Here is a 27,875-nt window from a genome sequence, read left to right as displayed (position 1 = left end):
CCAAAGCTGGACGTTGTTGTAATCCTTTTTTTGTGTGATTTAATGTTGTATCTCAGGAGGATTCTCAGATACCTACGCTGCTCTTTGTGATTTGAATGAAATTCCATTCAGAGAGGAGATTCAGTGGGTAAGTCACCACAAACCAAACAGCTTAACGGCTACTGGGAATTATATTGACAATGCTGCTCTTTGTGTAGGACATCGACAACATCTACTACACACACAACTGGAAAAAGTTCAACCTGCAGGACTTTAGCCATTTAGAAAGCAAGTAAGGAAGCCAGCTACTTTTTAGAGGCCAGTTATGCGCTATCTTTGTTACATTTGGCTTTTTCTCCTTTCTGCAGAGACCTAGCTTTGGCTGTAGCAGCTTTGTCTTTCAACCAGTGGTTCACTAAGATCTACTGCAAAGGACTCAAACTGGTACAATATTTCTTTTTTCTTATTTCAGGGTTAAATGACAAGTACAATATTTTGAATGAGGCTTTGAAAATAAATCTATTGAGGTGCTGCTACCAGACACTGTTGAATCATTGTCAGGTTGCTCAGTAAATGATTTTGCTGCGCTATAAGAAGTGACTGACATAGAGAGCTAATGCGGAGGTGAGTTCTCTGTTTAAAACAGGACTAAAGACTGGGTCTGAACCAAATCTATTCAGGTTTCTTATGCTTTAACCAGTTTAGCCCGCCGGGCCCGGTACCAGGCCCAACTGCCTCCTACTCATGTTTATCTAGTGATAGAAATGGCCCAAACTCAGTCACATGGTGTTTCATCCACACGCCTTTCAAATGGGGCTTTAAAATTTCTAAAACATGTTTAAAATTAATTTTTTCACTAATACTTTTTGTTTTATAGCTGTGTAAACAAATAAAATGAGATTTAAAATTCCACCTGACATGACTCTGCGGGAGTAATGCAACAGCAGGTACTCATTTTTAGCCCCGCCCCCTAATGGCCGCCATCATTGGAAACTAGAAGTTCAGACCTTTCCAAGGAGGGGTCAGAGGTCATTGTGCGACCATTTCAGGTGATGTAACCAGCATGCGTTACAAAAGCTGCTCTGTTATTCTTATTTTTTATTCAGTTTGGTGATATTATTGGTAAATTTCAATGAACCAACGGCTAAATCTTAGGTTTTCATCATAGATTCCCTTTATAAGTGGAAAAATGCATTTTTGCATAATTTGCCCACTTTAGGCATTGTGCCAAAAGCAAATTTCCTCCTAGCACACCGCCCACTAAAACATTTGTGGCCCAAATTAGCTTGAGTTATAGTCAAGATGTGGATCTATAACGTCTGAGGGTTCAACCAGAGTTTCTAATGGGCTTTCATGGTGTTTTGCAGAGTTTATTTTAAAAACATTTTGGTGAGGCAAAATGTTTTTCATTTTTTCTTTGTTTAATCACCTATAAATCAGACATGGAGACATTTAAAATAGTGATTCCACCTGAAAAATATTCCTCAATGCCTTTCTGTCACACAAATACAAACAATTGTATTTGCAATTTATAGTTTGGGAGCTGAACTGGATTTAATTCACATATAAAGTTTCGGAACATGAGTGGCAATCGTGATTATTTAATGGCCTTACAGCTTCTACTGCCTGGTTGTTTTTAAAAGTCGCTTTTCTGAATTACAGTATACAAATTAAATGAGGATAATTGTCCCAAAATATAGTTTGTAATTTGAATCATCCAAAAGTAAGTAATTACATTGTTATTTTGTACATGAAAAAAGGGATACACGCCCGAGGTAGTTTAAAGTTTCGTTTTCGTACTATCTAAATGGAAAAACTAAAGAGATAAACTATTGGGATAAATGGGTATTGTCTGACGGGGTATGCTCATCTGACAGAACACCGGGATCATTCTATCTAATCCACAAACAATCTGCTAATTATTCCCGTTCCTGCATTCTGGAAGGAGCTCATGTGGATCCATGTGGTTTTCTGAAGAGTTCAGCATGTAAGGACATTTCCTAAGTGCTTATATGGAACTTGATCATTACTGCTTCTTTCCTCCCAGTCAGTTGACGTCCAGCAGCAGCTGACATTCCTGCTCTCCAAATCTTCAACTCTGGAGGAATTCTCCCTGGAGGACTGTGGGTTAAAAGTGTGAGTTCTTTACTGGTGTAAATGGTTGGAGGAGGCATGGCTCTGTCATCTGTATCACTAACACATGGCCGCAGGTTTGCATAGTGACCATAGGGACAAAGTTTTGGACCAACCTACTTGTCCCTACAAACAATCGCTCTGAATAACATGTTTATAATATACAATACAGCGTTGTTGCAGCAGTAGAGGAGTTCTGGATGGAGAATATTGAAAGACCAAAACATTCTTTATCTAAAATGCAAAAATCTTATTATTTATTTATTTTTTTTACAATTTTGGTATTATTCCTGCTCTAAGTGGGTCACTCTGTCAGCTAAAGGCACGTTTTAGAGTCTGTCTACTCAAGTTAACGATTAATCGATTACTAAATTATTTATTTATTATTAATTGTTTCAGTACTAGATAAAATACATGATATGAGTTAAACAAAGTAATTACAGCCCAAATGTACAACATCTATAGTGAAGATAATATATTAAACGCTCATGTAAATACATTTGGCATTCCTTTAATGTATTATTTTACTTTGTTTCATGATATGAAGACAGCTTATAAAAGATAAGACTGGGTTTTATCTCTGTTTACCTCTGCATAATTCTATTTTCAAAAGAAAATATAAGATAAATCCACATGTAAAAGACATATTTAAACTATATTTGGTTAAATAGGCAGGTATTTACCTTATGGCTTAATCCTTTTAAATGCAAACCTTTTCAAAGTGGAAAAAAGTCCTAATTCCACATTCAGTAGAGCTGCTGATGCTTCAAACATTGATATACCTCATCTAGTGTGTGTAGTGCTCATAATGTTTTTATAAATATAGCAAGAGATGCTGCTTTTCTCTTTAAACGAAATGGGCCCTGATTTTCACATCAAGCATAAAAAAACAGCAATGCATATTTTTGCATAGGACCAATAGCATCAGACCAATAGTGTCTGAAATCAAACCTACGTCCTTGCACTAACAGAATTACCAGAGATGAATTACTGCTAAAATAAATAAATATTACCTATATTTAGCTTTATTCTCTTCATCCGGTATGAAACTGTTGTTATAAAAAAGGTTGAACTGGAAGGAAGCATAGAGAGCTTTTTTCAAAGTTCAAGGATGGAATGCAGGACTTTAGCTCAGGTGAAGAACCTGGAAAGCAAATCTCTTTCAGTGCTAAACGTTGAAGTTAATGTTCCAGAATCATGGTTCTTGTTCAGCAATGTCCCTCCGTCCCTGAAAGCTCACAGGAAATATCTTTTTTATTCTGCTTTAGGGACTTTGCTGTGAAAATGGCCACTGCCCTCCATGAAGGCCCACCTTCTGCTCTGCAAGCCATCAATCTGTCGGGCAACTCGGTGGAAGACAAAGGTGCTCCCTTAGCATCTCATTTACTCACATAAGCCTTGGAATGGGATGGCTGTTGTAGTGAAACGCAGAGTGATGATATTTTCTGCTTTACTGTGTTTATTTGCCTCAGCTCTGCATCTGGTAGATGTTCTGAATCTGACATTTTCCATCAGGTGTAATCGCCCTCAGTCAGGAGATCCAGCACCTGAATGAGGGACTGCAGGTCCTCTCCCTGAGCCGGGTCTCCATGAGCTCCAAAGGTACAAATGCAGCCTGGTGATACATTAGATTTAGAAAGAGGCAGCTGGGAACTGATGTTTGTGTCTCAGGTCAAGATTAATCAGTAATCACATTTATAGAGTTTTTTAGAGATCTATAATGTGATTTCTATCTTTGAAACACAGACTTTCCCATAATCCAACTCTTCATCTTTGATTTATAGGTCTTGGCTGTCTCAGCCAGGTGTTATCCTCCTGCCAGCAGTTTTCCACGTCTCTCACTCATCTTGATCTGTCTTGTAACCCGGGAAGCCTCGTCACTGAGGACGCAACGGTACCCTGTCTGTCAATCCGTCCGTCTGTCTGTCTAACGGCCTGTCTGTCTGTCTGTCCATCTGTCCATCCGTCCATCTGTCCACCAGTCTGTCCATCTGTCTGTTTTACAGTCTGTCTGTCTGTCTGCCCATCTGTCTGTCCACCTGTCCGGCTTTCTGACTTTCTGTCCGTCTGTCCATCTGTCTGTCTGTCCATCTTTCCGTCTGTCCGTCTTTCCGTCTGTCTGCCTGTCTTTCCATCTGTCAGCTCCACAGATAAACAATTAGTAGTTAAACCAGATTTAGTTGCAAACGTTTCCTGGAGCTCTCTGAGATCGGACCTTTGGCTCATTGAGCCATTCTGAGAACGACAGTAGCTACAGACATGCTTTACAGAACAGGCTGAGCTCTTATGTCTTTATCTCCAAACCTTTCTTTATTAAGGGGTTCTGCCATCCTGAAGATGTTTTTGTCAAATGTGAGATGGGTCTTGGTTGGAAGTGAGTTTGCATGTTTCCATATTTGCCCAGTCTGTTCAGCCTCAGCCTTTAGTTGTTCTTCTGTTACCTCCTGAAAGAGCTGTTGATTCTCTCTTTGAGTAATTTCAGTAAAAAAAACGCTTGCTGGAAAACCTTCCATCTATTTTCCATTTCTTAACAGCTCTCATTGTGATTCTCAGGCAAATGAAATGTTTTGTAGATCTTCTCAGACTGATAGCTGGCAATGATTTTGTTTCTCATCTTTTTTTTTTATAAATGATGATCTACTTCATGATGCCGGAGATATTTTATTTAAGTGATATTTCATTCTACAGGTGCAATAGCAGTAATATCAGATGATGCTAGTGCTACCGCACCAATAAATGTGGCTAATTTGGGTGTGCAGGTGGAGAAGTGGTTAGTGTGAACGACCCATGTATGGAGGCCTTAGTCCTCGATGCGGCTGACCCGGGTTTGAATCCAACCTGTGCTCCTTTGCTGCATTTATCTCTCATACCGCCTTTCCTGTGTGCCTACTGTCAGAAAAACGAGCTACTAGTGACATAAAAATAAAAAATGTGGTTAATTTACTATCTATCAGTGGAGCGGTTATATTTTCATTTCAGACAAGTTCAGATAGCTCAGTTTTGTTTGTCTGATATTAAAAATAGTTTGAACAAGATAGAGAGCCAATAAATAAAAAAACCAGGAAACATTCTGAGGTTCAAGACATAAAATGACAAAATATTCAGACAAGAAGCAATGCGATGAACTCTTAAGATGTTGTTGTGTGACAATCATCTCCACATGGCCTGTATGTGACAGTCAGAGTCCTCAGCAGCTGCCTTTAGCCACTTCATTCCTCTCATGATGTCGATTCCGTTTCAGTCGTTGCTCCACATGTGGATAAAATCACGTCCAAATGACAACATTTCTCTGTAAATACCAGGTTGATCAACTGGACAAAAACACAATAATCTCCTCACCATAGCTCAGCTAGGGGAACCATTTGCTTAATCACTTTTTAATGAGAAATGTTTTCACTTTCTTCAAGTTCAAACTGAGATTCCTCTTATTAATTTGGGAAGATGATGATGTTAAAGAAAAAGTCTGGTCAGCAAAGAATAATCAATGGATCACTATTTATACCTAAAACTAATTTAATGATTATTTAATGAATTTACTGTTAATCAGTAAAAAAAAATAAGAACAATAATTTTCATCACAATTACTGAGTCTGGGAGCGGCCATTTTTGCCCAAATAAAGTAACCCCTCCCTCCTGCCATCTTCCAGCAGTGACGTCACGGTGCGGTAAGCCTAGCGCCATTCTCCCCGCTTTACAAGCAAAATCAATGGGAACTACTAGACACATCTGCAATCAACAACAATTATTGAAGATTTCCAGAGGACTTCACCATTGAAATTCACCAGAGCTATAGTGAAACTGACAATGCCCACGTGCATGGCAGCTGGATGCTGGAATACATCGGGTAAAAGTGGAGAAAAGAGTTATTCCACCTTTCTGATTCCTGATCCTCCACGGACGGGTTGGTCGTTGGATCGCCAACTTGAAGAGGGAGGATTTGCCATCGAACTTCTGGCCAGAGAAAAAATACGTAATATGTAGCCAACATTTGGAAGAAGAATGTTTTCAAGAATACTTGGATAATAGCGCGTTGTGACAAACACCAGATACAGCACTGGGACTTGATCAACAGCCGATACCGCACCGTGACGTCACAAACCAGTAGGTGGCAGTAGTGTTCTTTGACAAACATGGATGCCTCCAGTAAAGCACATTCACATGAAAATTACTCTGAATTAAAAACACTGATCATTTATTAAACAGTATGGAATAATTTCAGATTTAATATGACCGAACTTTTCCTTTAAAACTCTGTCAGCTTCTGAGTGATCTGAAGGCTCACCTGTAAACGAAGGTAGACCGTGGAGCAAACACCGCTCTCTTTATGTGACATCATCCAAACATGAAGTTAATCCATAAAATCAAGAAACCCAGCCTTTAGGCTGGAGGCACTGGAGTGTTTAATTGGTCCAAGTAAGTCCTCCAGATGGAAAATCGCGCTGGGAAACACTAGCAAGCTAGCTACAGGGCAAAAAGGGTAAACAAATAAATATTTCTGAGAAGCCAATAAAAGCCTGACCAGATTCCGATTAAAAATTATTAGAAATATGTGAAGGTGAGTTGAAGAAAGGTGATAATTTTGTTCATAGAAATGGACTAAAGTTCCAGTAAGTGTGGTGAGAAGCTTAAGGAAGAATTTCTGACTCCAAGAAAAAAATGTATACACATTTATTAATGAGCTATATTCCAATTTCTTACTTTAGAGAAAGTTGAGAAAACATTTGTTTAGAAAAATGTTCCGACTTTTTATTGCAGACCTTTCAGTTCCTTTACACATAAAGATCCTGCAGCTATAGAGCAGTAAATGCAGACCCATGACTGTCCATGTGTGTCTTTCAGTTTCTTTTCAAGTTCTTGTCGGGGACTAACTCCCTGTCATACTTGGACCTCAGTGACACTGACTGCCCTCTGGACACGGTTAGTGACAAACCCTCCTGCGATTATTCCTGCTGTTGATCACAGAACGTAACTCTTCTGCTGATGTTCTTTTATAATTCTTTCTACATCTTCTGACATAAATAACAGCTGTTGATTCTAATGTGTCTTGCAGTTATTTGTATCCCTGTCTGCTGGATGTTGTTATAAACTGACCCACCTGAACCTGGCCAGAAACCCCTTCAGCCACAGGTGAACCGTACATTTCCACCGCACTAACAACAGACTGGCCTCAGAAACACCTATGAACCGGATCCTCATTTGAACTCCACTGAAACAATTCTATTCAGTTTATTTCTATAGCTCCAATTCACATCATGTCATCTCAGGTCACTTTCCAGTTCACCAGATCATCCAGTCAGATTGATTCAAAGTTTTCTATCAAAGGAAAACCAGCTGATTGCATCGACTCATTGACTCTTCAGCAATCCCTCACACTAAGCATGCTTGTAGCGACAGTGGAGAAGAAAAACTCCCTTTGAACAGGAAGAAACCTCAAGCAGAACCAGGCTCAGTGTGAGCGGCCATCTGCTGAGGCCGACTGGGGTTCAAGGGTTCAAAGATGAGAAAGTCGGATTGGCCCCCAAAGCTCAGAGACATCAGGACTCACCTGATCTAAATCCGGTCTCTGCAGCATTAAGTGGCTGTATGGAGCCGATGGATCCGGTGTGCAGAAACAAAAATATGTGTAATAGGAAGGAGATTGAAATTTAAGAACCACAAGTGGGAACCTTTGTCTTACTCGCCTACTAAATACAGCAGACTTACTCATTCACTCATATTGTTGTAAGCTAAAAAGGTTACTTTCTCTTTTAATGTAAATTTCTAGTTGAAAGAAATCCACATTTTATGTCTCTATGAGCTTCATTAAAGAATGTTTCACAGCAACAGGACAGACTGTATAAATGTGCAATACTTCGCAAAACCAGCAGAGGGCAGTCTCAGTTTGAAAGCAAATTATGTCCAAGCTTTTTAAGTGGAAGAAAAACAACTGATAAAGCAGAAGAGCTTAGATGTTGATAAAAATGAACCATTGACATTACAAATGTGGTTACTGTAGCTCGTCCTGTGGGCTGCATGTATGAGAAGGTCGCCGAGGACCCAACCACATTCTGGGCTGAATATCAAACTAGTTCAACACAATAAATATTCTGAACAAACAGTTTAGGTGACCCTAAACCATTCTGCTCAACATATGAGGAAGATTGTTGGTGTGTGTTAACAAGTGTGCTGGATGGTGGTGTTTGCAGGAAAGTGCGGGAAGTGACCACGAGTGTCCAGGAGTTCTTCAGTCAGAGCTGTGAGCTGAGATACGTGGGTCTGTCTGCAACCAAGCTGCCTCCACAGGCTCTCAGGTGCTTCTACTTCAAAACCTACTTAGATTGGATCCTGCATCATTTAGAAAATTATCTATATCCATGTACTGAAAAAATATTGATGCATCTTTTGCATCTACTTGAACAAAGTTAGTTACTTTTACACAATTGTTTCATGTCTTACCCTGCTAACAAGAAACCATTGTGTTAAAGCAACTAAATATGTTTAAACAGATGCAATAAAAGCACGAAGCTTCTTTTTTCATTATATCAAGAATAAACTTTTATCCAATAGATTTACTTTAAAACCCGATTTCAAAATCTGCAGTGATGCTCATGTCTTTTGTGAAGCACTGTGCTTTAACCAGCAGCTAGATTATCTGCTGCTGGTTAATTATCTGAACATGTTTTTGGAGCACTGGTCGTTCCACGGTCCCACAGAGAATCCCGGAAGTCTGTAGGCGGTTGAACTGAGTGGAGAATTCTGGGATTAAGGGCCCCGCTCAGGGACCTAAAGTGATAAGTGTCTGAGTTTTGAACCGGCAACCTTTCCCCCAGATGGTGGTTTGGATCAGGAGGAGATTTTCCATTAGGCAATACCAGGCAGGTACCTAGGGCCCCACATTCCTGGGGGCCCAATAAATATAAAACATTTAAAAACAAGCGATGCAAAGAGCAGTGTTACCAACTTAGCGCTTTAGTCGCTATATTTAGTGACTTTTCAGACCCCTCTAGAACTTTTATTTCTAAAAAGCACCTAGCGCCAAATCTAGCGACTTTTTTCTGCTACTGGAGACTTTGGAGACAACATCTAAAAGCAGCGAACTCTGCTCTCCAGAGCAAGTAGATTGGTAACCCCGCCTCCTGCTCCCCTCTATCTTGTCTGCTGTCATGATTCATGCAGCTATTATTTCATCCAAATGAAAAATGGAGAACAGAGAAGCAGATCATGGCTTGTCTACAGTGAAAAGAAGGACTGGGTTATTTACTTTGGCCTTTTTGGAAACACAGGAAGGAGCAATCCGCTAAGTGAGCTTAGTGCTTGGAAAAAATCTTTCATTCGTTCAGAGACAGAACGAAAAGTCAGCTGAGTACAAAACATAGAGAGGAAAACAAGAAGAAAAGGGACAAGAAGAGAGGGACACAACCTAGAACAGATAATGGATGTCTATTCTATTAACATTTCTCTATCTGTAGAATGGTTGTGAAGTAAAATGAGCACTGCGAAAGGAAGAAATAGTTTTATTTTGCTCTGCAGAGGAGAACAACACTCACAGTTGAACTGTTAGGGAGGCTCTGGCGGCGTGGTTTTCCACCCCTGCATATAAAGATAATTCTCACTCACGAACATTGGGTCCTCCCAAGAGAAGCAACTTTCATTAAAGACAAACATTTTTCATTAGTCAGATAAAAAACATTTCCAAACAGCTCTCTGCTGTTCATAGCATTAGGGAGTCTCAAACACCTTGAAGGGCATGTATCTATATTTCACTCTTGTCTAGAGTTAAGAGGCAACTGCTCTCTGTCATCTCACTCCCAACTCCCTGCATAACCCGCAGCATAGACAGGTTCAAGCTTACTTCTAATTGGCTGAGGAAAGGCACAGTCTAATATCTCATCTCACATGGGGATGTTTTATGTGTTGTCTTCTCAATTCAGAGGGCCCCTGTCTGTCTTTGTCTCAAATGTCCTAAATCCACCCCTGATTGGGATTCTACATATCTTGAAGATTTCATGATACTGAGAATATTTTGATTTGGAGTCTTTTCTTAGAAGTGTTTTGTCTTTCTTTAACTAGCAGCTGCTGAATGTTTCCTAAGATGGAGATCTTTTTCTGTTTTTGCTTCAAGGTTATTGCTGCAGGGTCTTGCCACCAACACGCATCTCTGTGGATTGGAGTTAGATCTCAGCAGCTGTGAGGTACACAGTAAACCAGCTCATCCTAATGCTAAACTCTGTGCCTGCAGGTTCTGATTGTCACTAAACAGTAAATCTGTGTGCAGCTGTGTTCGGCTGGGGCCCAGGTGATACAGGAGCACATCTCCGAGGCGACAGCAATCAGAAGCCTGGATATCTCTGACAACAGTAGGCAGAACCACACTAAGATCAGCACTCACCACAGCTGCTGTCCTCCGCTCGGGCTTAGCCCTGCGGGACGCCTTGCATAGATTCAGGTCCAAACGTGTCGGAAATGCAGACAGCTCTCCTTTATCACACAACAATTAGAAAATATTTATATATCTTAAGCCTCCCTCCACTTTTCAGGTTTAAATAAGAAGTTGAATTTAAAGTAATGATAATCTATTTAGTTTTATTCACTTTAGATAAAAAAAAATCACATTCACAAGAGTCATAATGATCTGATACAAATAAAAACATTACTTTAAGAAGCTGAAAACATTTAGGTTTAATTCACCATTAAACCCTGATTTGTCTACCTGGTATTTCTAAACCAGCAGAGGGCCTCAGCTGTTCAGTTTCCTCCACTTCCTTATAGTCTGAAAGCATAGGGTGACAGTGGAGAGCAACAGCTGCCAGTGGACTGCATCCAAGCAGAGGTGGATTAAATCAAAGCAGAGGTGGATTAAATCAAAGCAGAGGTGGATTAAATCAAAGCAGAGGCGGATTAAATCAAAGCAGAGGCGGGTTAAATCCAAGCAGAGGCGGATTAAATCAAAGCAGAGGTGGGTTAAATCAAAGCAGAGGCGGATTAAATCAAAGCAGAGGCGGGTTAAATCCAAGCAGAGGCGGATTAAATCAAAGCAGAGGTGGATTAAATCAAAGCAGAGGCGGATTAAATCAAAGCAGAGGCGGGTTAAATCCAAGCAGAGGCGGATTAAATCAAAGCAGAGGCGGGTTAAATCCAAGCAGAGGCGGATTAAATCAAAGCAGAGGTGGATTAAATCAAAGCAGAGGCGGATTAAATCAAAGCAGAGGCGGGTTAAATCCAAGCAGAGGCGGATTAAATCAAAGCAGAGGCGGATTAAATCAAAGCAGAGGCGGGTTAAATCAAAGCAGAGGTGGACTAATAATCCAGCTGCTCATATCCACAGTCACTGGTCAACTGATGTTCTCAAAGCAGCTAAACCAGACTGAGCAGCTTTAATCTTCACCAATCCCAGGATTAATTTATTTGCTCAACTTTGTGGTTTTTGTCTGTAAAAACTAATTTCTCCTGTGATGGACTGGAAACGGTTGGTCTTCCACCATCTATCCCCCCTGGTGAAGACTCAATTGGATCCACTGCAGTTTGCCTACCAGCCTGGGATTGGGGCAGATGATGTCATCATCTTCCTGCACCCAGCCCTAACTCACCTAGAAAAACCTGGAAGTACTGCAAGGATCATCTTCTTTGATTTCTCTACTGCTTTCAACACCATCCACCCAGGACTCAGCTGCAGCTTTCAGCAGTGGACCAGTACATGTCCCATTGGATTCTGGACTACCTCACTGGCCGCTAACAGTATGTGAGGGCACAGGGCTGTGTCTCAGATAGGTTGGTCTGCAGTACGGGGGTCCCACATGGAACAGTGCCGCCACCGTTCCTCTTCACCCTCTACACTGCAGACTTCTCCTTCAACTCCCCACCCCACCACCTCCAGAAGTTCTCTGACCATTCTGCCATAGTTGGCCTCATCACAGGATGGGACATCTCAGAGGACAGACAGTGGACCTAGAACTTGGTGTGGTGCCAGCAGAACCACCCTCTGATTAATGCAGGGAAAACCAAGGAGCTAGTGGTGGACTTAGGCAGAAGCAGATCCACTCCACTGCCACGGCTGAACATGCAGGGATAGTGGACTCTTCTAAGTACCCAGGTGTTCAGCTGAACAACAAACTGGACTGGACTCCCAACACTGAGGCTCTGGATCAGAAAGGTCAGAGCAGACTCTTCCTGCTGAGGAGACAGCAGGGGGTGCTCCTAAAGACCTTCTCTGACTCTGCTGTGGCTTCATCCGTCTTCTATGGAGCTGTCTGTTGGAGCAGCGGCTTATCTGTAGCTGAGAGGAAGAAGAGAAAGGAAGAATCTAGAACCACCACTGTTCCCAACAACCTCCATCAGTTGTTCCATTCATGCTGATTTTGCACAGTTTCTACCTTCGTCAGTTAAATAACATGCTGCTGTCATTTTACACATCTCTGATGTTGCTTCTATTTTCAAATATCCATCACTGTAAAAATGCCCATAGCTGCATATTGGTTATTTATTCTCCGGGTGCACGGTTTTTATATTGTTAAAATACTTCTGATACATTTTTCTGAGGTCCACATCTGTGTGACTTTTTTTTTCTATAACCTTTGCTGATGTAAACACCAGAACTTCCCCCAAGGTTGGGTTATAAAGGGATTTTCTATTCTATTTTAAACTGGAACTGGATCTCAGTGACCCGTTTCATGGTGACCGTCCATCAGCCGTGTCCCCTGTGTTTCACCCTCAGGTTTTGAGAACGACATGGTGACCCTGGTTCTGTCTGTGGGTCGATGCAAGTCTCTTCGTCACCTTGCTCTTGGGAGGAACTTTGCCATGAAGTCCAGGTGAAGGATGCACACAGATTAATTTCCTTTACAGCAGTTAGATCTGCTGGCTCCACCTTTCTGAGGCCTCTTCAGCTGGGTGTGTTGTCTTATTTCCCCAATGAAGGGGAAATAAATCATACCATCCACCTTCACAGGTTCCTCTGGTTTACAGTTGACACATGCATCTTATTTAAGGTTCATTTTTCTTTTCTTTTTGATGTTATTCAAAGTTGAATTTGAAAACTAAAAAGGATTTACCTGATAGCTGATCCTATTAGCTTTTGACAAGTTTAGCCTTTTTTGGCCAAATTGATAAGGTTGACACATTCACTCAGAGCTCTATCAGAGCTTAACAAGATCAGCTCTGATTGTTAAGTAGCACCTTAAATATGGTTTTACTTCTTGCTGAGTTCAGCTTCTATTACAACAGATCTGCACCAGCTATCTTTGTTAAATGTGATGATTGGTGTCCTGGGATTGGAGTAGGACATCATTTTTATATTTTAAAAGCACAAAGGGCTTAAAAGAGTGTTTTTCAATTTGATATGTTGCTTTCTGTTCCCTGCATCCTGCCATGTTGATCCGGAGCAGAGCTCTCACCGACCTTCTTCATCGCATTGCCCAGCTCATTCAGGATGAGGAGTGTGTGAGTCAAACTGTCGTTGGCTTTCATCATTTCTTCACGTTGCTTCTTTGTTTACGACTAAATCTGGGCAGAGGTAGACTATCCCTCTGGAGTCCAAGGCTTTGCTTGTTTTTGGGGCTATTGTACCAAAGACTGAGAGGCTGCAGCTGCTGCAGGGCTCAGAAAAAGGCAATAAAGATAAAAAGGAGTCATAATACTTACTGTCACATGGTGCTTCTTGGTATTGATTCAGTTCAGTTATTTCTATAGTTCTAATTCAAACTATAGAAGACATTTCAATCAGATTAGAAGTAAACTGATGGTAAAAAGAAGACATTATTTAACTCACCTTTAGCCCTTACTGGTTTGTCTCTGTTTATCTTTAACCCCTTTATAAGGCAAGTTAGCGTTTCTGATCACTTGCATACCCCTAACTAATGGAGTCCCTCCATCCTTCAGTGAGGTCTAGAAGCACAAGATCTATATCCAGCCATTCAACAAAGATCCTGCTACATGGCTTTTCTTTTTATTTTGGCATTTGACCAATTAGATGAGCCCTTGAAGGATATAATACCTACTGGAAATTAAGTTGAAAAAAAAAAAAAAAGTTAACAAGTCAGGAAAAAAAGGTAAAAATCTACATGAAAAGTTAAAAAGTTAATAAGCCTAGTTAACAATAATATTTAGGTTTATAAACTAAAAAAATGTCAGTTTCTGTATCGGTATTAATGCCTCTAAGGTTATGTTGGACCAAAAAATGTGTTTCTTTCACTCTCAGAGTGTTTTTCATGAATTTCTTTCTTTTCTTTATTTTTCTTAATTTATTCGGGCTTGTTGGTGTTTCTTGTTATGTCCGGTTCAGTGGTGCGCGCCATTTACACTCCACACTTAGCTTGATTACCGTGCTTGGTACGATCTCTGCATGGTTTCAAAAGGGTAGTGAAAATGGGTCTTTAAGCTCCAGGAGCTGAGACATTGCTCAATTTGGCCGCCAGTTTAGCCGCATGGACACGCAATTCTATTCAGTTTATTTCTATAGCACCAATTCACATCATGTCATCTCAGGTCACTTTCCAGTTCACCAGATCATCCAGTCAGATTGATTCAAAGTTTTCTATCTAAGGAAAACCAGCTGATTGCATCGACTCATTGACTCTTCAGCAATCCCTCACACTAAGCATGCTTGTAGCGACAGTGGAGAGGAAAGTCTGCATCAGCTTTTCTCTGATTAGTGGTCTCTAGTTCAGGTCTGCAACCTTTACAATCCAAAGGTTCATTTTTGTCTTCAGTCCGACTGAATAAAACCGTTGAGAGCTGTAAATATTTGCTGATATTTGGAATGAAACATAACGAATAAATGTCTACGGCAGGAAACATGCTGTAATTTATAAAGGACCAACATTTTATTTCCATGGATCGATATCCTATTGATGTTAAGGCCTGAGAGCCTCAGGTTGCAGACCCCCGGCCCGGATGAGAGCAGCGTCCATTAGAAAGCTAATGTTGGAGTGTCATGACAGCACCAACACTCTAAGCAAAAGCTTCCACAGAGCTTTTCAGGCCTGCGATGCTCATCATTCTTAACATCGATTCACTTCCTGTCTGATGCCTCTGTCTGTGTGAACGTCTGCAGCCACTGGAGTCGCTCTCAGTGTGTGACTCCAAGCTGAAGACAGGGATGCACATTCTGCTCAGCGCTCTGGGGGGCCACGCCACTTTGGCTGAGCTGGACATCAGTGGGAACAACATTGGAGACACTGGAGCCAAAATGCTGGCCAAAGCCCTGATGACCAACACCAAACTCAGGTACAGACCCAAACACAAACTCCTTAGCTGACGTCACTCTGCCTCTCACCTGCCCTGATCTTTAGGAAATGAAGCAGACATCAGCAGCCTACAGTTCTAGTATTTTATATCCTCCAGGATTACATGAAACTCATAGAGGAGTGACGTCCCTCCTTGTGGACACATATCTGTTAGTGGGTGTTTCATTTGACAACAAGCATCTTCTCCTGTATGGATTTAGCCTAGTCTTTAATGGATGCATGATGAGTATGATAAGAACTGGGATTAATTTCTGTTTAAAAGATAACCCTCATTTTAACTTGATCTATAAAGCAAAGAAACTCATCAGTATCATGATTAGAATTAATGGAAATCTAAAAGTTAAACCTTCTGTTTTCCTGTTGAACCTAACTTGTTTATTTGTAGGTTTATTTGAGGTTTAATATTAAGTTGCAAACATGACCTAATTTGTTTATGAAATCACCAGCTCTTTGTTTCACTCTAACATAAATCAGCCAAATGGAAAACGACAATCGTCAAAGTGTGTGAGTCGTTCTGCATTTCCTGCTGAGTCGCAGCAGAACCCACAGCAGATCCTTTGAAACTCTAGAATCTTCTGGCTGTTCTGATCCAACCTCTGGCTTTGTCTGCTTCTCTAGGTCGTTGACTTGGGACAGAAACAATGTGACTGCCAGAGGTTTTCAGGATGTGGCCGATGCCTTAGAGAGGTGCTGCTCTTACACATCCATATGTTTCTCTATCTTTGCAGGGCCTTTTCATTCACTTCCATTCATTTCTACAGCCTAACCATGACCCCAGACCCTAAAACAGCAATTCCCCTCTTGAGGTCCAGACACTAAGATCCATTAGGAGCACTTGGTTGCCCATTTTTGAGAAAATAGGCCCTCCAATGTATTAAAAACAAGAACACACACTATGAGACATTTTGATTAGTATTAGGTGAGATGAGATGAAATGAGATGAGGTGAGATGAGAACTGCCATTAAAGTCTAACATTTAGTCTTTCAGAATCAGAGAAAGCTTTATTGCCGCGTTGCTTTGATGGTAAGGTGGTGCACACAAATAAACACCAGTTATTTTTTATTGCTGTAGCAAAAACAAACTTATTATAACTGTTGTTGCACAGCACTAAACAATACAAAACGAGTTAAAAGTGAAAGTTGAACTATGCAGCAGGGGAACAAAAAGAAACGCAAACATTTAAAAAGGAAACTTTTAGCCAGTTAACAAAACATTATGAAAACAACAGGGATTAGCTCTGCAGCTAACTGCTAGGAGGAGGAGGAGCCTGTTCTACAGACTTCATGTTTATTCTACAGCGGCATCTCATTGTTGCTGTTTACTTCTTGGCTCTGGTAGTCCGATGGAAAAGACAAAGTAGATACATATTGAAGAGGAATTGGAGCTTTTCAAACAATGTGATCACTAAATGGAGGAACCTTTCTCTTTAGTCAGCAGAGTGCAATATGACCTAAATAATGGGCCAGCTAAAGCTATAAGAAAGAGAACGAATGATAATTCCTCAGCTGATAATTTAACATAATGATTACACTTCAGCTGAATGTTTCAATTATTTGTAGAAGTGCAAAATCTGGTTTTCTGCTAAAATAACCATTAGATGTTAAACAGAAACATGATCATAGTTTAGCAACTTTAAACCAGATTGATGGTTGGTTGATTGATTGAGTCTCAGGTCCCTCCATCTCTTTCTCCTGTGTCGTATTAAAATAAATTAGGACCGAAGGAACAAATATAATAATTTTTAAAAGAAATACAATTTTAAAATCATAACTCTTTTAAACTTTGAAAGCCTTGTTTTCTGTTTTACTGGCCGTTGACCATTTCTAGTTATAAAAGCTCTAGTCTTATTGATGAAATTGGATGGTTGAATTTATTCATCCTCATATATTAACTGTCATCATAACTTACCTACTCTATGGAAAATGATAATGTTCTTGCGGGGGTATAAGGCAACTTCTAGAATATATTTCTAAAGAGATTTTTCTGGTTTTGTAGGAACTTTACGCTACAGGAGATGTCTCTACCCTTGGCTGATATCTCCCAGAGTTACCGCAGCAGCCTGGACAGAATCAAAGACGCTCTGCACAAGGTGATTCAAACATTTCAGTGGGTGTGAGAGTGAATATAAGACATGATTGTAAGAAAAAGAAAATATCGGATTTACTCTGATTTCCCTTATGGTTTTATGGAAGTGAATGAGAACATCCTGGTTCTCCTATGGATGACCTACATTAAAATCTCTGCATCTAGATCCAGCTGTGTTTAGACAGGAACAAGATGAAACATCCTGGAAGTGTGGAGCTTAAGCAACTCTTCAGGAGTCAACCGTCTGAAAAGGTATAAAATATTATCATTTCAGCTGATTTTACTCTAGAACTAGAAAACCGTTTCTTCATCCCCATCTCTGCATTTAACCCCACACTGCTCCCCGGGTGCCGCACTATGGCAGCCCACTGCTCCCCAAGGGGATGGGTTGAATGCAGAGTTAAATTTCTCCAATGTGAAATCAATAAAGTTAAATTATTCATCAACTACATGAATAAAATTCTGTAGAATCTCTAAGATTAAAGTCGGAGATGCTGTTAAACTTGCTCTGCTTCAATAGGCTTGCAATGATTTAAATGACAAAAGTATTTTCCTACATCTTCTTTTTTATGGCAACATATAAAAGAAGATCAACAGGAACCAGTAGAAGTGATTAAACCTGCTTACCCCAGCTAGCAGGTCTCTGTAGCTCTGTGGGGTTCTGACTGAAGATGGCCCAGCATCATTAAGTCTCCTACAGAACAACAGCAGAACTTCTGTTCTTTCAGGGATCCAGGCAGAAGCAGGAAGCAGTCATGCATTGAAACAGATGTTTTGTCATCAGCCTAAACATGATTAGGCTCTACAGTCTGAGCTACAGGTAGCATATTTGGCTCTAGATTGAACCCTTGAAGAAAACACCATGTTCTTCCTCGAATCACAGGCTTAGTTTAAAGAAATAAAAATGGAAAAGCTGTTTATTGCCTAGATATGGCCTTTAATTATTCATTTAAACAGAAAAAAACTTCAATTGTTTGTAGCTCCATTCTCTAATTCTTTCTCTTTAGAGACACAACCTGTCTATAATTATTTAACTCTTGATGCTGGTGAAGATTCTCAGTCATCCAGGTCAGAGTCATTCCAAAAAGGTTATAAACAATCTACTGGACTTTGTTTCCAAGTTTGAAGACGTTTCTCTTCCATCCAGAAAGATTTTTCAATTTAAAATGTCAGAAATAGCGTCAAGTAACCCTTGACGTGACTCAGCTGATAAAGTTTTTTCAGTTTAGTGTTGCTGTTTTTTTAATTTTCTGCCTGTTGTCCTGGATTTTAGCTGATCCGGGGTATGTGCCGCCAGCTGGAAGACAGTCTGCAGCGTATAAGCCTCTGCAACGCCCAGCTAGTCCAGAACGACATTATGACTGCACACGAGGTGCTTCAAAATGCCAGAGAGTCTCTGAAGGTAAACATCCCAGCTTCTTTTATAGGAGATCAGGTTGTTTCCTGTTAAAGATGCTTTATCCTAACCTGCACATGTTAATCAAACCCCTAAACAGCTCTAGAACCTGCTAGATAAAAAGGCATTTACCATAACTGCTGGAAACTTCTGTGCACATAATTGGTTCTGCTTGCTTGTTTCTGGCTTTTCACCTGCAGCTGCTTCCGTCTCTCTGTGAAGAGAGCAGGAAGTCTGTTTCTGATGGAGACTGGGTGATGGATATCCTGTCTGATACGACTTCGGCCCTAACTCAGGAAATCACCAAAAACTTGCAGGTACACAAATGTAAAAATCCTCTTCAATATCAAACATTTAGTATTTTTATATGCAGGGATGTGCACAGATAGACACTAGGTAGTGCTAGAGCACCTGCCCTTTTAACGCCTAACCTGAAAAGTGCCCTGTCCTTTTTTGTTCTTCCATTGTAGCTTTAGTACTGAGCCTGCAGACATGCCCAAAGTTGCAGACATGCCTCAAGGGCCGCTGTCCTGCAGGTTTTGAAGGTTTCCTGCTTCAGCACAGCTAATTTTCATTGATAGCTGATAAAACAGGCCTTTACTGAACTACAATCATCAGAATCAGCTGTACTGAGTGAGGGAAACCTAAAACCCGCAGGGCGATCAGCAGCCATCGAGGACTGCCTTTGGGCATGCCTGCAGGGACACTGAAGAGAAAAAATAAAACTTTCTCGTGTGCACCAGTTAGTTTTTCACATGATCGCATGAGTATTTCGTAAAATCGTGTTAATTAAAAAGGATTTATATGAACTAACTAGGCTATATTTTCAGTTTGGGCTACCATACAAAGACATTGCTTGCAATTCATCACCATTATGTTGTGTCTAAATGTCTTTTAGAACGTATACTGAAGTCCGGTGGTTTATTTCTGCACAAATGAAACGCACAGCTTTATTATATTGTGACATTCAGACACATCTGCAAACGGCTGCTCAACTGAAATAGATAGATGTTTACAAAATGTCCGGAAAATGGATTAAAGTAAAAAAAGAAGAGGTCTGTCTGATATTAAAAAAACTTTAGGTGGAACTTAAGAGAACCAGACGTCTTCATCACAGCATCTACTTGCAAAACTACAGAAGAGGATTAGGGCCACTGAAAAAAAAAAGTTAACTGATTTTTAAATATAATTTATGTTTAATATGGGAAAAAAGTCAGAATTCTGACCTTAATCTCAGAATTCTGACAGCTAACAAGCATCAAGCCTTAGCCATGACTGTTTTAGATACTAGCTCTCTTGTTTTAATCACCTTCTGCTATTCCATTAATGAAATATCATCACCGGGGGCCCCTCAGGCACATAAAATGTTCCATAAAAGTGTTCCTGTTCCTCCCAAACAACTCACCTCTTTGTCAGTGAAGCTGAGTGTCTGCCTTCATGGGGCCCATCTATAATAACATCCACAATTCTGAGATTTAAGTCAGAATTCTGACTTTTTTTCCCATATTAAACTGAAATATTATTTAAAAATCAGTTAAGTTTTTTTATTTTGTTCAGTGGCCCTAATCCTCTTCCATACAAAACTATAACTGGTGCGAGGTAGAAAGTTTTTTTTTTCTCTCTTCAGTGTCCTTTTAGGGGCTCAGTACTTTAGAGGGTGGCCCATTTCAGGATTTAAAAACTTTTACCAAAACTGTTAACTTTTATACTTTTGCATGATAACACCCCCCTCTCTCCTTACTCCCCACCAAAACTTTGAATGGTTTAAAATGGGAAATTTGGGGCCCTAGGCAACGACAGGCAGGGGGCCCTTTGAATATGTCTTGTCCCTTTTCTTCTTGATTTCCTCTCTATGTTTTGTACTCAGCTGACTTTTCATGCTTTCTCTAAAGGAATGAAAGATTTTTTCCAAGCACTAAGCTCACTTAGCTGATTGCTCCTTCCTGTGTTTCCAAAAAGGCCAAAGTAAATAACCCAGTCCTTCTTTTCACTGTAGACAAGCCATGATCTGCTTCTCTGTTCTCCTTTTTTCATTTGGATGAAATAATAGCTGCATGAATCATGACAGCAGACAAGATAGAGGAGAGCAGGAGGCGGGGTTACCAATCTACTTGCTCTGGAGAGCAGAGTTCGCTGCTTTTAGATGTTGTCTCCAAAGTCTCCAGGAGCAGTAAAAAGTCGCTAGATTTGGCGCTAGGAGCTTTTTAGAAATCAAAGTTCTAGAGGGGTCTGAAAAGTGGCTAAATATAGCGACTAAAGCGCTAAGTTGGCAACACTGCTCTTTGCATGGTTTGTTTTCAAATGGTTTGCTGCTGTCTGTTTGGACCTTTCTGAACATGTGCAGCAAATGGACTGATCCAATATGGTGGACATGTAAGGGGGGGGGGGGCATTTAATATTATTTGCATTGTGATGGCTTGTTTTCTACTTTAGCACCTGCCCCCCAAAGTGTGTGTGCACGGCACAGATCCTGTGAGCACAATCTGCTCCACCCACAAAGATCCTGCAGCCGAATTTAGTTAGTTCTGTGTTACTTATTTGCCTAAAGATCCAAACACATCTGTTTATCTGTCATGTTTAGTAGCCCTGACTAAAAATCATCATCTTTGTCTACATTTTCAACTCCGAGTTGACCTCCAACAGCAACGTTGCTGTTAGTCACCTACTGTAGAATAAATCTAAGTGAACATTTTAAATATTAAACTGCACAAGATCAGGCAACAAAGAAAAAGCAGCAACAAGGAAAATATAATAACATTCTATTTTTCAGTTTAGCAACACTTAATGCTGTCATGGTGTCATGATTCATCAAAGACGCATTAAACTGACGGTGGGACGTCCCAGCTGAAGTTAGTGAGAACAAACTCTTCCTCTGGACTTCAGATTCCCACTTACAGTCTCTGTGGCTTTAGGAGTTTGGTCAAGGCCTGATGGGATATGCAGAGACGGTGTGTCCACGGGTGGTTCAGCGCTCCAGTGTCTGCAAGAGTCTGTCAGAGTGCATATCCAAAAGAAGCAAACAGGCCGAAACATTCCTGAGAAGCACTCTGGTGGAAACTGCAGGTCAAAAAATCTCTTCGAGACTGAGGTAAAAACTTTTAACCAAAGAGGGAGGTTTTTCTTTTTATTCAAACAGGTTCGAGGAGTTTCTTTATCTTGTTATTTTTATAATGACCCATGAACATAAACTAAGTCAGCCCACCTTAGGCTGTCTTTGCTTTGTAGACATTTGCACATACTTGAACTGCACTGTTTTGTGTTTCCAGTGAACTGAGACAAACGTTGGCTGTGACTCTGGCTGAGAGCATGGTAGAGCAGGTGCTGCAGGATCTGACAGCGGCACAGGACAAAATGGTAATTGGTGGCTTTTCTACACTGCAGTATGTTTTCCTAAATAAGGACGCCTCATTTGGTGCATCTGAAACAAAACAAAATAAGGATGATAAAGTGACACACGGGACAAATAAGGGATGTGTCAGCATAGGTCAGGAGCTGATTAAAGAAACATTTAGGTTATACCAAACCTTCTAGTTTTCATATGCATGACTTAAAATCTGAAATGAAATGTTAACAATGATGCAATTTCAAACTTTCAGATCCTATACAACATTGATCACTAATAGGGGGAGGAAAGCCAGGGAGATAGCTTTTATTTTCCTTTTTTAAAGCAAAGTGAGAGTGAAGGGTGTGCTGTAGACTAGATGAAATCGAGTGGACTGATTCATACCAATTAAAACAGCAGAAAAAAAGAATCTGTGCTGGGTTGTCTGCAGTTTAAAACAATGTGATAAAAGAGAGCTATACATTTACCCAAAATATCGAAAATATCAACAGTAACAAAACAAACAGAAAATTTTAGATTAAGTTAGAATAAAATATCTCTAACAGAGGGAATTTGTAAATGAAGCATGAGACACGTCCAAGAAATAAAACTGAAAATATATCTTGAAAGGCGAACAAATAAGCTGTTAAAATGAGATGAATTCAATTTAGTTAATCACATTAAAGAAAAGCTATTCTCTAGCAGCTAATCAAAATATACAAATAATATAGATTATGAGCTTAGGTGTATCTCCACACTAAAAGTAACTAATTTGACGCATGGATGGGAGGAAGGGTGGATGGAAATGATTAAAACATGTATTTCAATTTAAACAGACTATTTTAACAATGTATCAAAGGTTGTAGCCTACTCATACTTGTATTCATACTCAGGTTTTCCCCAATTAAGTTTAAAGCATCAAGCAAAAGCCTCAGATCACATCAAGTTAGTTTAGCCCCACATTAGTCTTTGGGTTTTATATAGATTTGTGGGATGCTGCTCCACATACCAAACCTGCTATACAAAGAGAATCCATGGTCTTGAACTGGCATCAATCTTTATTATAAGCTGTACTGAAAATCCATCCCTAAACATTTTGAACAATTTAGATCAGGAGAACATGCAGGATATTCCTAAAGAAGAATGTTGTTTTGTTTGGTTCTCATTTATTAAATGGAGGTTTTCCATTTTCTCTGCTAAATATTTTAAACCAAGACCTTTAGAAAATAATATTATAATAATCATAAAATAAAAAGCTGTTTCTTCAGCATGCAGTTGATCTGGACTAAGCTTTTTTATTGCAGGTCAGTATTCTGTTTTATAAATTAAAAACTCTCCTTCTTCATGTTTAGGACTGCCTAATTAGTGAAAATTCATCCAGTGCTCAGAGAATCAACATCCCAGAGCTCCGACTGACTGACAGTGATTTCCCAACCGATGATGTGAGACAAACACCACACCTTTCAACCTTGTGATGATCAGTCCTGAAAACATAAGCGAATAAGATTCATTTGAATTTTGATCCGTTTTATTCTTCTCTCCTTCTACAGTACAGTCCAGCCTTCTGGAGGAACGGTTTGCTTTCTCAGAGCTTGAGGCCGGCCGCTTCCATCAAAAGTAAGACATGACCGCTGTTAACGAGAGAGGAGAGAACAACTTTCTGACACTTTCACTGACACTTCTTATCAGTGCTGGAAAGTACATTTGCATTATTATGTCGTTGGGAAAAAGCATTCAACTATTCACCCCGGTTAAATAAACCTAGATCGTTGGATTTCACTCAGTCATCACTTTATTCTTCATATCTTTGCAAAGAGAGAACAGTTCATCATACGGCCCTTATTGCACGGTAATCAGCCCTGTTCTGCTTGAGCAGCGTTCGTTCCTCCTTACCTACAATAATGGAAAGTAGTCAGAGTCAAAACAAAATACAGACACTTTGCTTAAACAGTAACAGAAAGACTGGTTTGTTATGAGAAGAAGGTATGTCTGGTCTACAAACACCCCTCACTAAGGAGAAATTGTGTGGCCTTGCAGGTGAAACAAGCTTAGTGAAAAACTTATATAGTGAGTAAATAGGATAAATCAATGTATGAAATGAGAGAAATCTAAATTTTACTTAAGTACTGTATGAGTATCTTTACTTAAGTCTGGGGGGGGGGGGTACTTTCCCTCCACTCCATTTCTTTTGGTTGAGCTTAGCTTTTTAATCCACTGTTGCTGTTTTCCTCCTTGCAATCATGGAAGATATAAGCCCTTAAAACTGAATCTTGACGCCACTGATTTGCGGATTTAATGACATTCCACATAGCAGATATTATTAGTTGTTTATAATTTTATGAAGGTGTTAGTTGTTGCCATTTGGCCAAGTTGTTCAGTAGGATGAGTCTCAAAGCAAAGCTGTAGTGTGAGGACAATCTAGACTTTCCTGGGTTTTCTGGTTTGTTTTGAAAAAAGGAAATAATCAAATTTCTGTCCTTATTTTATGTCTCATTTTTATACTGAAGTTCTTTCCAGGTGGTGTAGAATCTATAGCATGTGGTTCTACACAATACATGAGGTGGTTTCTGAAAGTTCCGGGTTCTTTAAAATTACTCTGAAAATTAGACAGAAATGTCCTGATATTAGAAAATTGAAGTACTTTCAAAAGTGAGTACTTTTATACTTGAGATGTTTGACTGAGTAACTTATATTTGTAGATGAGTAAGATTTCACTAAGGATATCAATACTTTTACTCAAGTACTGTAGTTTAGTACCTCGTCCACTACTGCATGTTATATTCCCAGTTTGTAACTGGTCTCCATCTGTCCGTTGTTGTTGTGTGGAGGAGCTTTGGGCCGTGATAGGTCAATCAGCAGCTCGCTGTCAGCGCTGTCTGGTGAACTGGAGCGTAGCTCACTTACTTTCACACCAATGACTTACAGCAGGAGAGAGAGAGAATAGGCAGAACCCTCCTGTTTGAAACCATCATCACTGTGAAAGCTGTTAGACTCCGACACACTGTTACTGAATGTTGGATACTGGCAGAACTGATAGATAAATATCTGAATAATGTCTGCGATGGTTAGTTAGTTGGTTTGGCCTCAGATACTGAGAAAGAGAGCAATGAATAAAATCAAGGTCTCCATGTTCTCTATTGGTGTTAGAACGTGTGGCTCTCCGATCACAGCATCCTTCTGCAGCTCTGCTCCTTCCTTCCTGTTCCTCTTCTTTCCAACCCCTCTATCATCATGCTAACTTCTCCTCCTCCTCCTTCTCCTCCTTTGCTTTGCTCTGCTGCTTTGCTCTCTAGTCTTCCATAAACAGCTCTTTCTGATTTAAAAATGTATGCTGGACATTAAATAACTAGACATGCTGGCTGTCTAGGTTGGTAGCTAGTCTTCACCCCCTCCCCTGGCTTCTCCTCGGTGACACTGCTTCATTTTCAGGTCTCCTGGATGCAGACTATGAGATAAACACCAGGGATCGGAGACCAGAGAGAGAGGAGGGAGGAGCTTCAACAGAGGATGATGGAGGAGGAAGGTGCACCCTCCCACAGTTGCCCCCCTTAAGTCCCTCCCCTAATCCTTCCCCTTCTACTTCCTTGTCCCCCTCCCCGCAACTACATAGGGGGAGGAGGTGGATGGAGGGGGAGGTGGCATCCGTGGATGCTGCAGAAGCAGTATCAGGAGATGCAGCATCGTTCAGCCCTCCTCCCATCTCCCCCCCTATCTACTCCATCCCTCATCGAGCTCCAAAGGATGCAGCAGCTGGTCGTGGAGGCCTGATCGGACGACAGCCTCTCTCCCCTGGCTGCCCAGGCCCCCACCCTGGCTCTGGACTCTCTGTTTCTCCCATGGAGCCTCTACCGAGCCAGGGACAGACTCTAAGGCACTACACCGCCTCCCGACCACGACCACGACGCACACACACGCAACCCCCCTCCTCCAGGCCTCAGGTAAGATCCCACACACCAAAACGACACTAATAAAAACAAACAGTTCTTTGATGATGATTAGAGATCTATCTATCTATCTATCTATCTATCTATCTATCTATCTATCTATCTATCTATCTATCTATCTATCTATCTATCTATCTATAGTGTGTAGGTGTTTTCCTGTGTTTTGGAGCAGTGTTCTCTGAGTGTTTAGGAGGCCCATCTGTTCTCATTCTCAGCTGTTAAAAACCTTTTTTTATTTGAATTATTCATGTTTTCACATCACCAGAAGCCCGTATCTCTGCACTGCCCAACAAGCCGTGTCCAAACAACCGTCCAGATCTGTAGTTTATTTCTCTTAAGTATGTCCAGCAGGAGGGTTTGGGTGATGGATGATCTAAAGCAGCCTTTTCTTTGCTCCCATTTTGGGATATGGGGGCCATGGTTAGGGCATCCAGTCTGCAGAACGACCTTCCCATCTGACTCAAAAGAAAAACTCTTGGTCAGGTTATTTAAACAGGATGCCCACCTTGCAGAGCAGCAGTGTGTTAATGGGCTAATCATGCTAATTAACGGCACATCTCCCAGGGCGTCAGCCTGGCGTCCCTCGGAGATTTTTAACTCTGCACACTTTTAAAGAAAGTCCAGTTACTACTTTTCACCGAGGCGGGGACTCGTGTCTAATGAGTCGGACTCGAGTTCTTTATTTTATGACTTTAGACTTGACTTGAAAAGAATTACAGAGAATTGACTCAGACTTTGACACCAATGACTCGAGACTTGAATGGGACTCGTACCTGTTTAAAAAGACTTTATATTTTACTGGAAAGGTAAAGTTTATTACAGCTGGAACAAAAAACAAGCTGACTGTATCTCCTTGTTTTATTCACTCTTTATGTCTCAATGCATGAGCTGAAATATGGCCGATCAAATCTACAATTAAAAAGATAAAGTGTAATTTATTTCAGATACACAAACTTCAAAGTACTCAATAAAAACAAAATAGATTTTATAATTATGCAAGAAGAGAATCACAAACAGAGACAGAACAATCTCCTAATTTTAAAACTCTTATATCCTGATGTTTTTTAACCTCTCATATAACCTCTTCCTATTGCCAAATATATTTAAAGAATAAAAAAATATGATACAATAAATTTCCTTTACCTCTATAATTGGCAAGGAACTATAGTTGTTTTCTTCTAGACTTGCAGAAAAACGCTGCTGGAGTCCAACATGCTCTGGTAACATATCTGACCTGATGCCGCTGTTCCGTCAGACCATCATACCCCGTCAGACCATCATACCCCGTCAGACCAGCATACCTATAGCCAATACGCATGCACAAGATGTCAGATTTGCATTTATCCCTTTAGTTTTCAACGATAAATAGACTTTAAACTACCTCAACGGGCTTGTATCCCTTTAGTCATGTACAGAAAAACAATTTAAGGTCAGATCGCCATACACTACAAAAGACACTGAAAAGCAAGTAATTAAATAGTTTTTTTGTACATGACTAAAGGGATAAACACCCATTTAGGGAGGTTAAAGTGTATTTTTCTTACTAAACTAAAGTTATAAAGTAAGGGGACAAACGAGTATTGAGTCTGGGTATGCTGGTCTGACAGAACACCAGTAATGCGGAATAAAATACTGCTCCACTCGTAGTAAAGGGCTCCCAGCTCTGTACTCCTGGTGAGGCCCTCACAAGGGACACGGCTGAAAACCTTCTCCATGCCCACTAATCACATTGGGACTGGTTGGACAAAGTCCACTGAAGCCTTGAGCTTGCAGCTGAGGGTGTGGAGCTGGTCCA

The 27,875-nt window shown here is 40.4% G+C and overlaps 1 protein-coding gene across 1 annotated transcript in view; it reads left to right on the top strand.

The window, feature by feature from the left end:
* The window catches only part of carmil2 (capping protein regulator and myosin 1 linker 2), an 81,364-nt gene that overhangs the window by 23,462 nt on the left and 30,027 nt on the right, over nt 1–27,875 (top strand). The window contains exons 7-31 of the mRNA XM_038301142.1: nt 57–127; nt 198–271; nt 348–423; nt 2,027–2,115; nt 3,381–3,475; nt 3,628–3,714; nt 3,897–4,006; nt 6,952–7,029; nt 7,163–7,239; nt 8,298–8,402; nt 10,214–10,283; nt 10,367–10,448; nt 12,803–12,899; nt 13,473–13,527; nt 15,140–15,312; nt 15,951–16,019; nt 17,329–17,422; nt 17,584–17,670; nt 18,692–18,820; nt 19,015–19,131; nt 21,727–21,902; nt 22,081–22,168; nt 23,489–23,578; nt 23,687–23,753; nt 25,566–26,074. Of these exons, the coding sequence (XP_038157070.1) occupies nt 57–127; nt 198–271; nt 348–423; nt 2,027–2,115; nt 3,381–3,475; nt 3,628–3,714; nt 3,897–4,006; nt 6,952–7,029; nt 7,163–7,239; nt 8,298–8,402; nt 10,214–10,283; nt 10,367–10,448; nt 12,803–12,899; nt 13,473–13,527; nt 15,140–15,312; nt 15,951–16,019; nt 17,329–17,422; nt 17,584–17,670; nt 18,692–18,820; nt 19,015–19,131; nt 21,727–21,902; nt 22,081–22,168; nt 23,489–23,578; nt 23,687–23,753; nt 25,566–26,074 (2,765 nt within the window). The remainder of the gene's footprint in view (nt 1–56; nt 128–197; nt 272–347; nt 424–2,026; nt 2,116–3,380; nt 3,476–3,627; nt 3,715–3,896; nt 4,007–6,951; nt 7,030–7,162; nt 7,240–8,297; nt 8,403–10,213; nt 10,284–10,366; nt 10,449–12,802; nt 12,900–13,472; nt 13,528–15,139; nt 15,313–15,950; nt 16,020–17,328; nt 17,423–17,583; nt 17,671–18,691; nt 18,821–19,014; nt 19,132–21,726; nt 21,903–22,080; nt 22,169–23,488; nt 23,579–23,686; nt 23,754–25,565; nt 26,075–27,875) is intronic.

The sequence above is a fragment of the Cyprinodon tularosa genome, unplaced genomic scaffold (assembly GCF_016077235.1).
Source record: "Cyprinodon tularosa strain WSP-4 unplaced genomic scaffold, ASM1607723v1 ctg461, whole genome shotgun sequence".
Lineage (NCBI taxonomy): Eukaryota > Metazoa > Chordata > Actinopteri > Cyprinodontiformes > Cyprinodontidae > Cyprinodon > Cyprinodon tularosa.
Note: the sequence above shows the minus strand (reverse complement) of the source record. Positions and strands in the feature narration are given on the sequence as shown.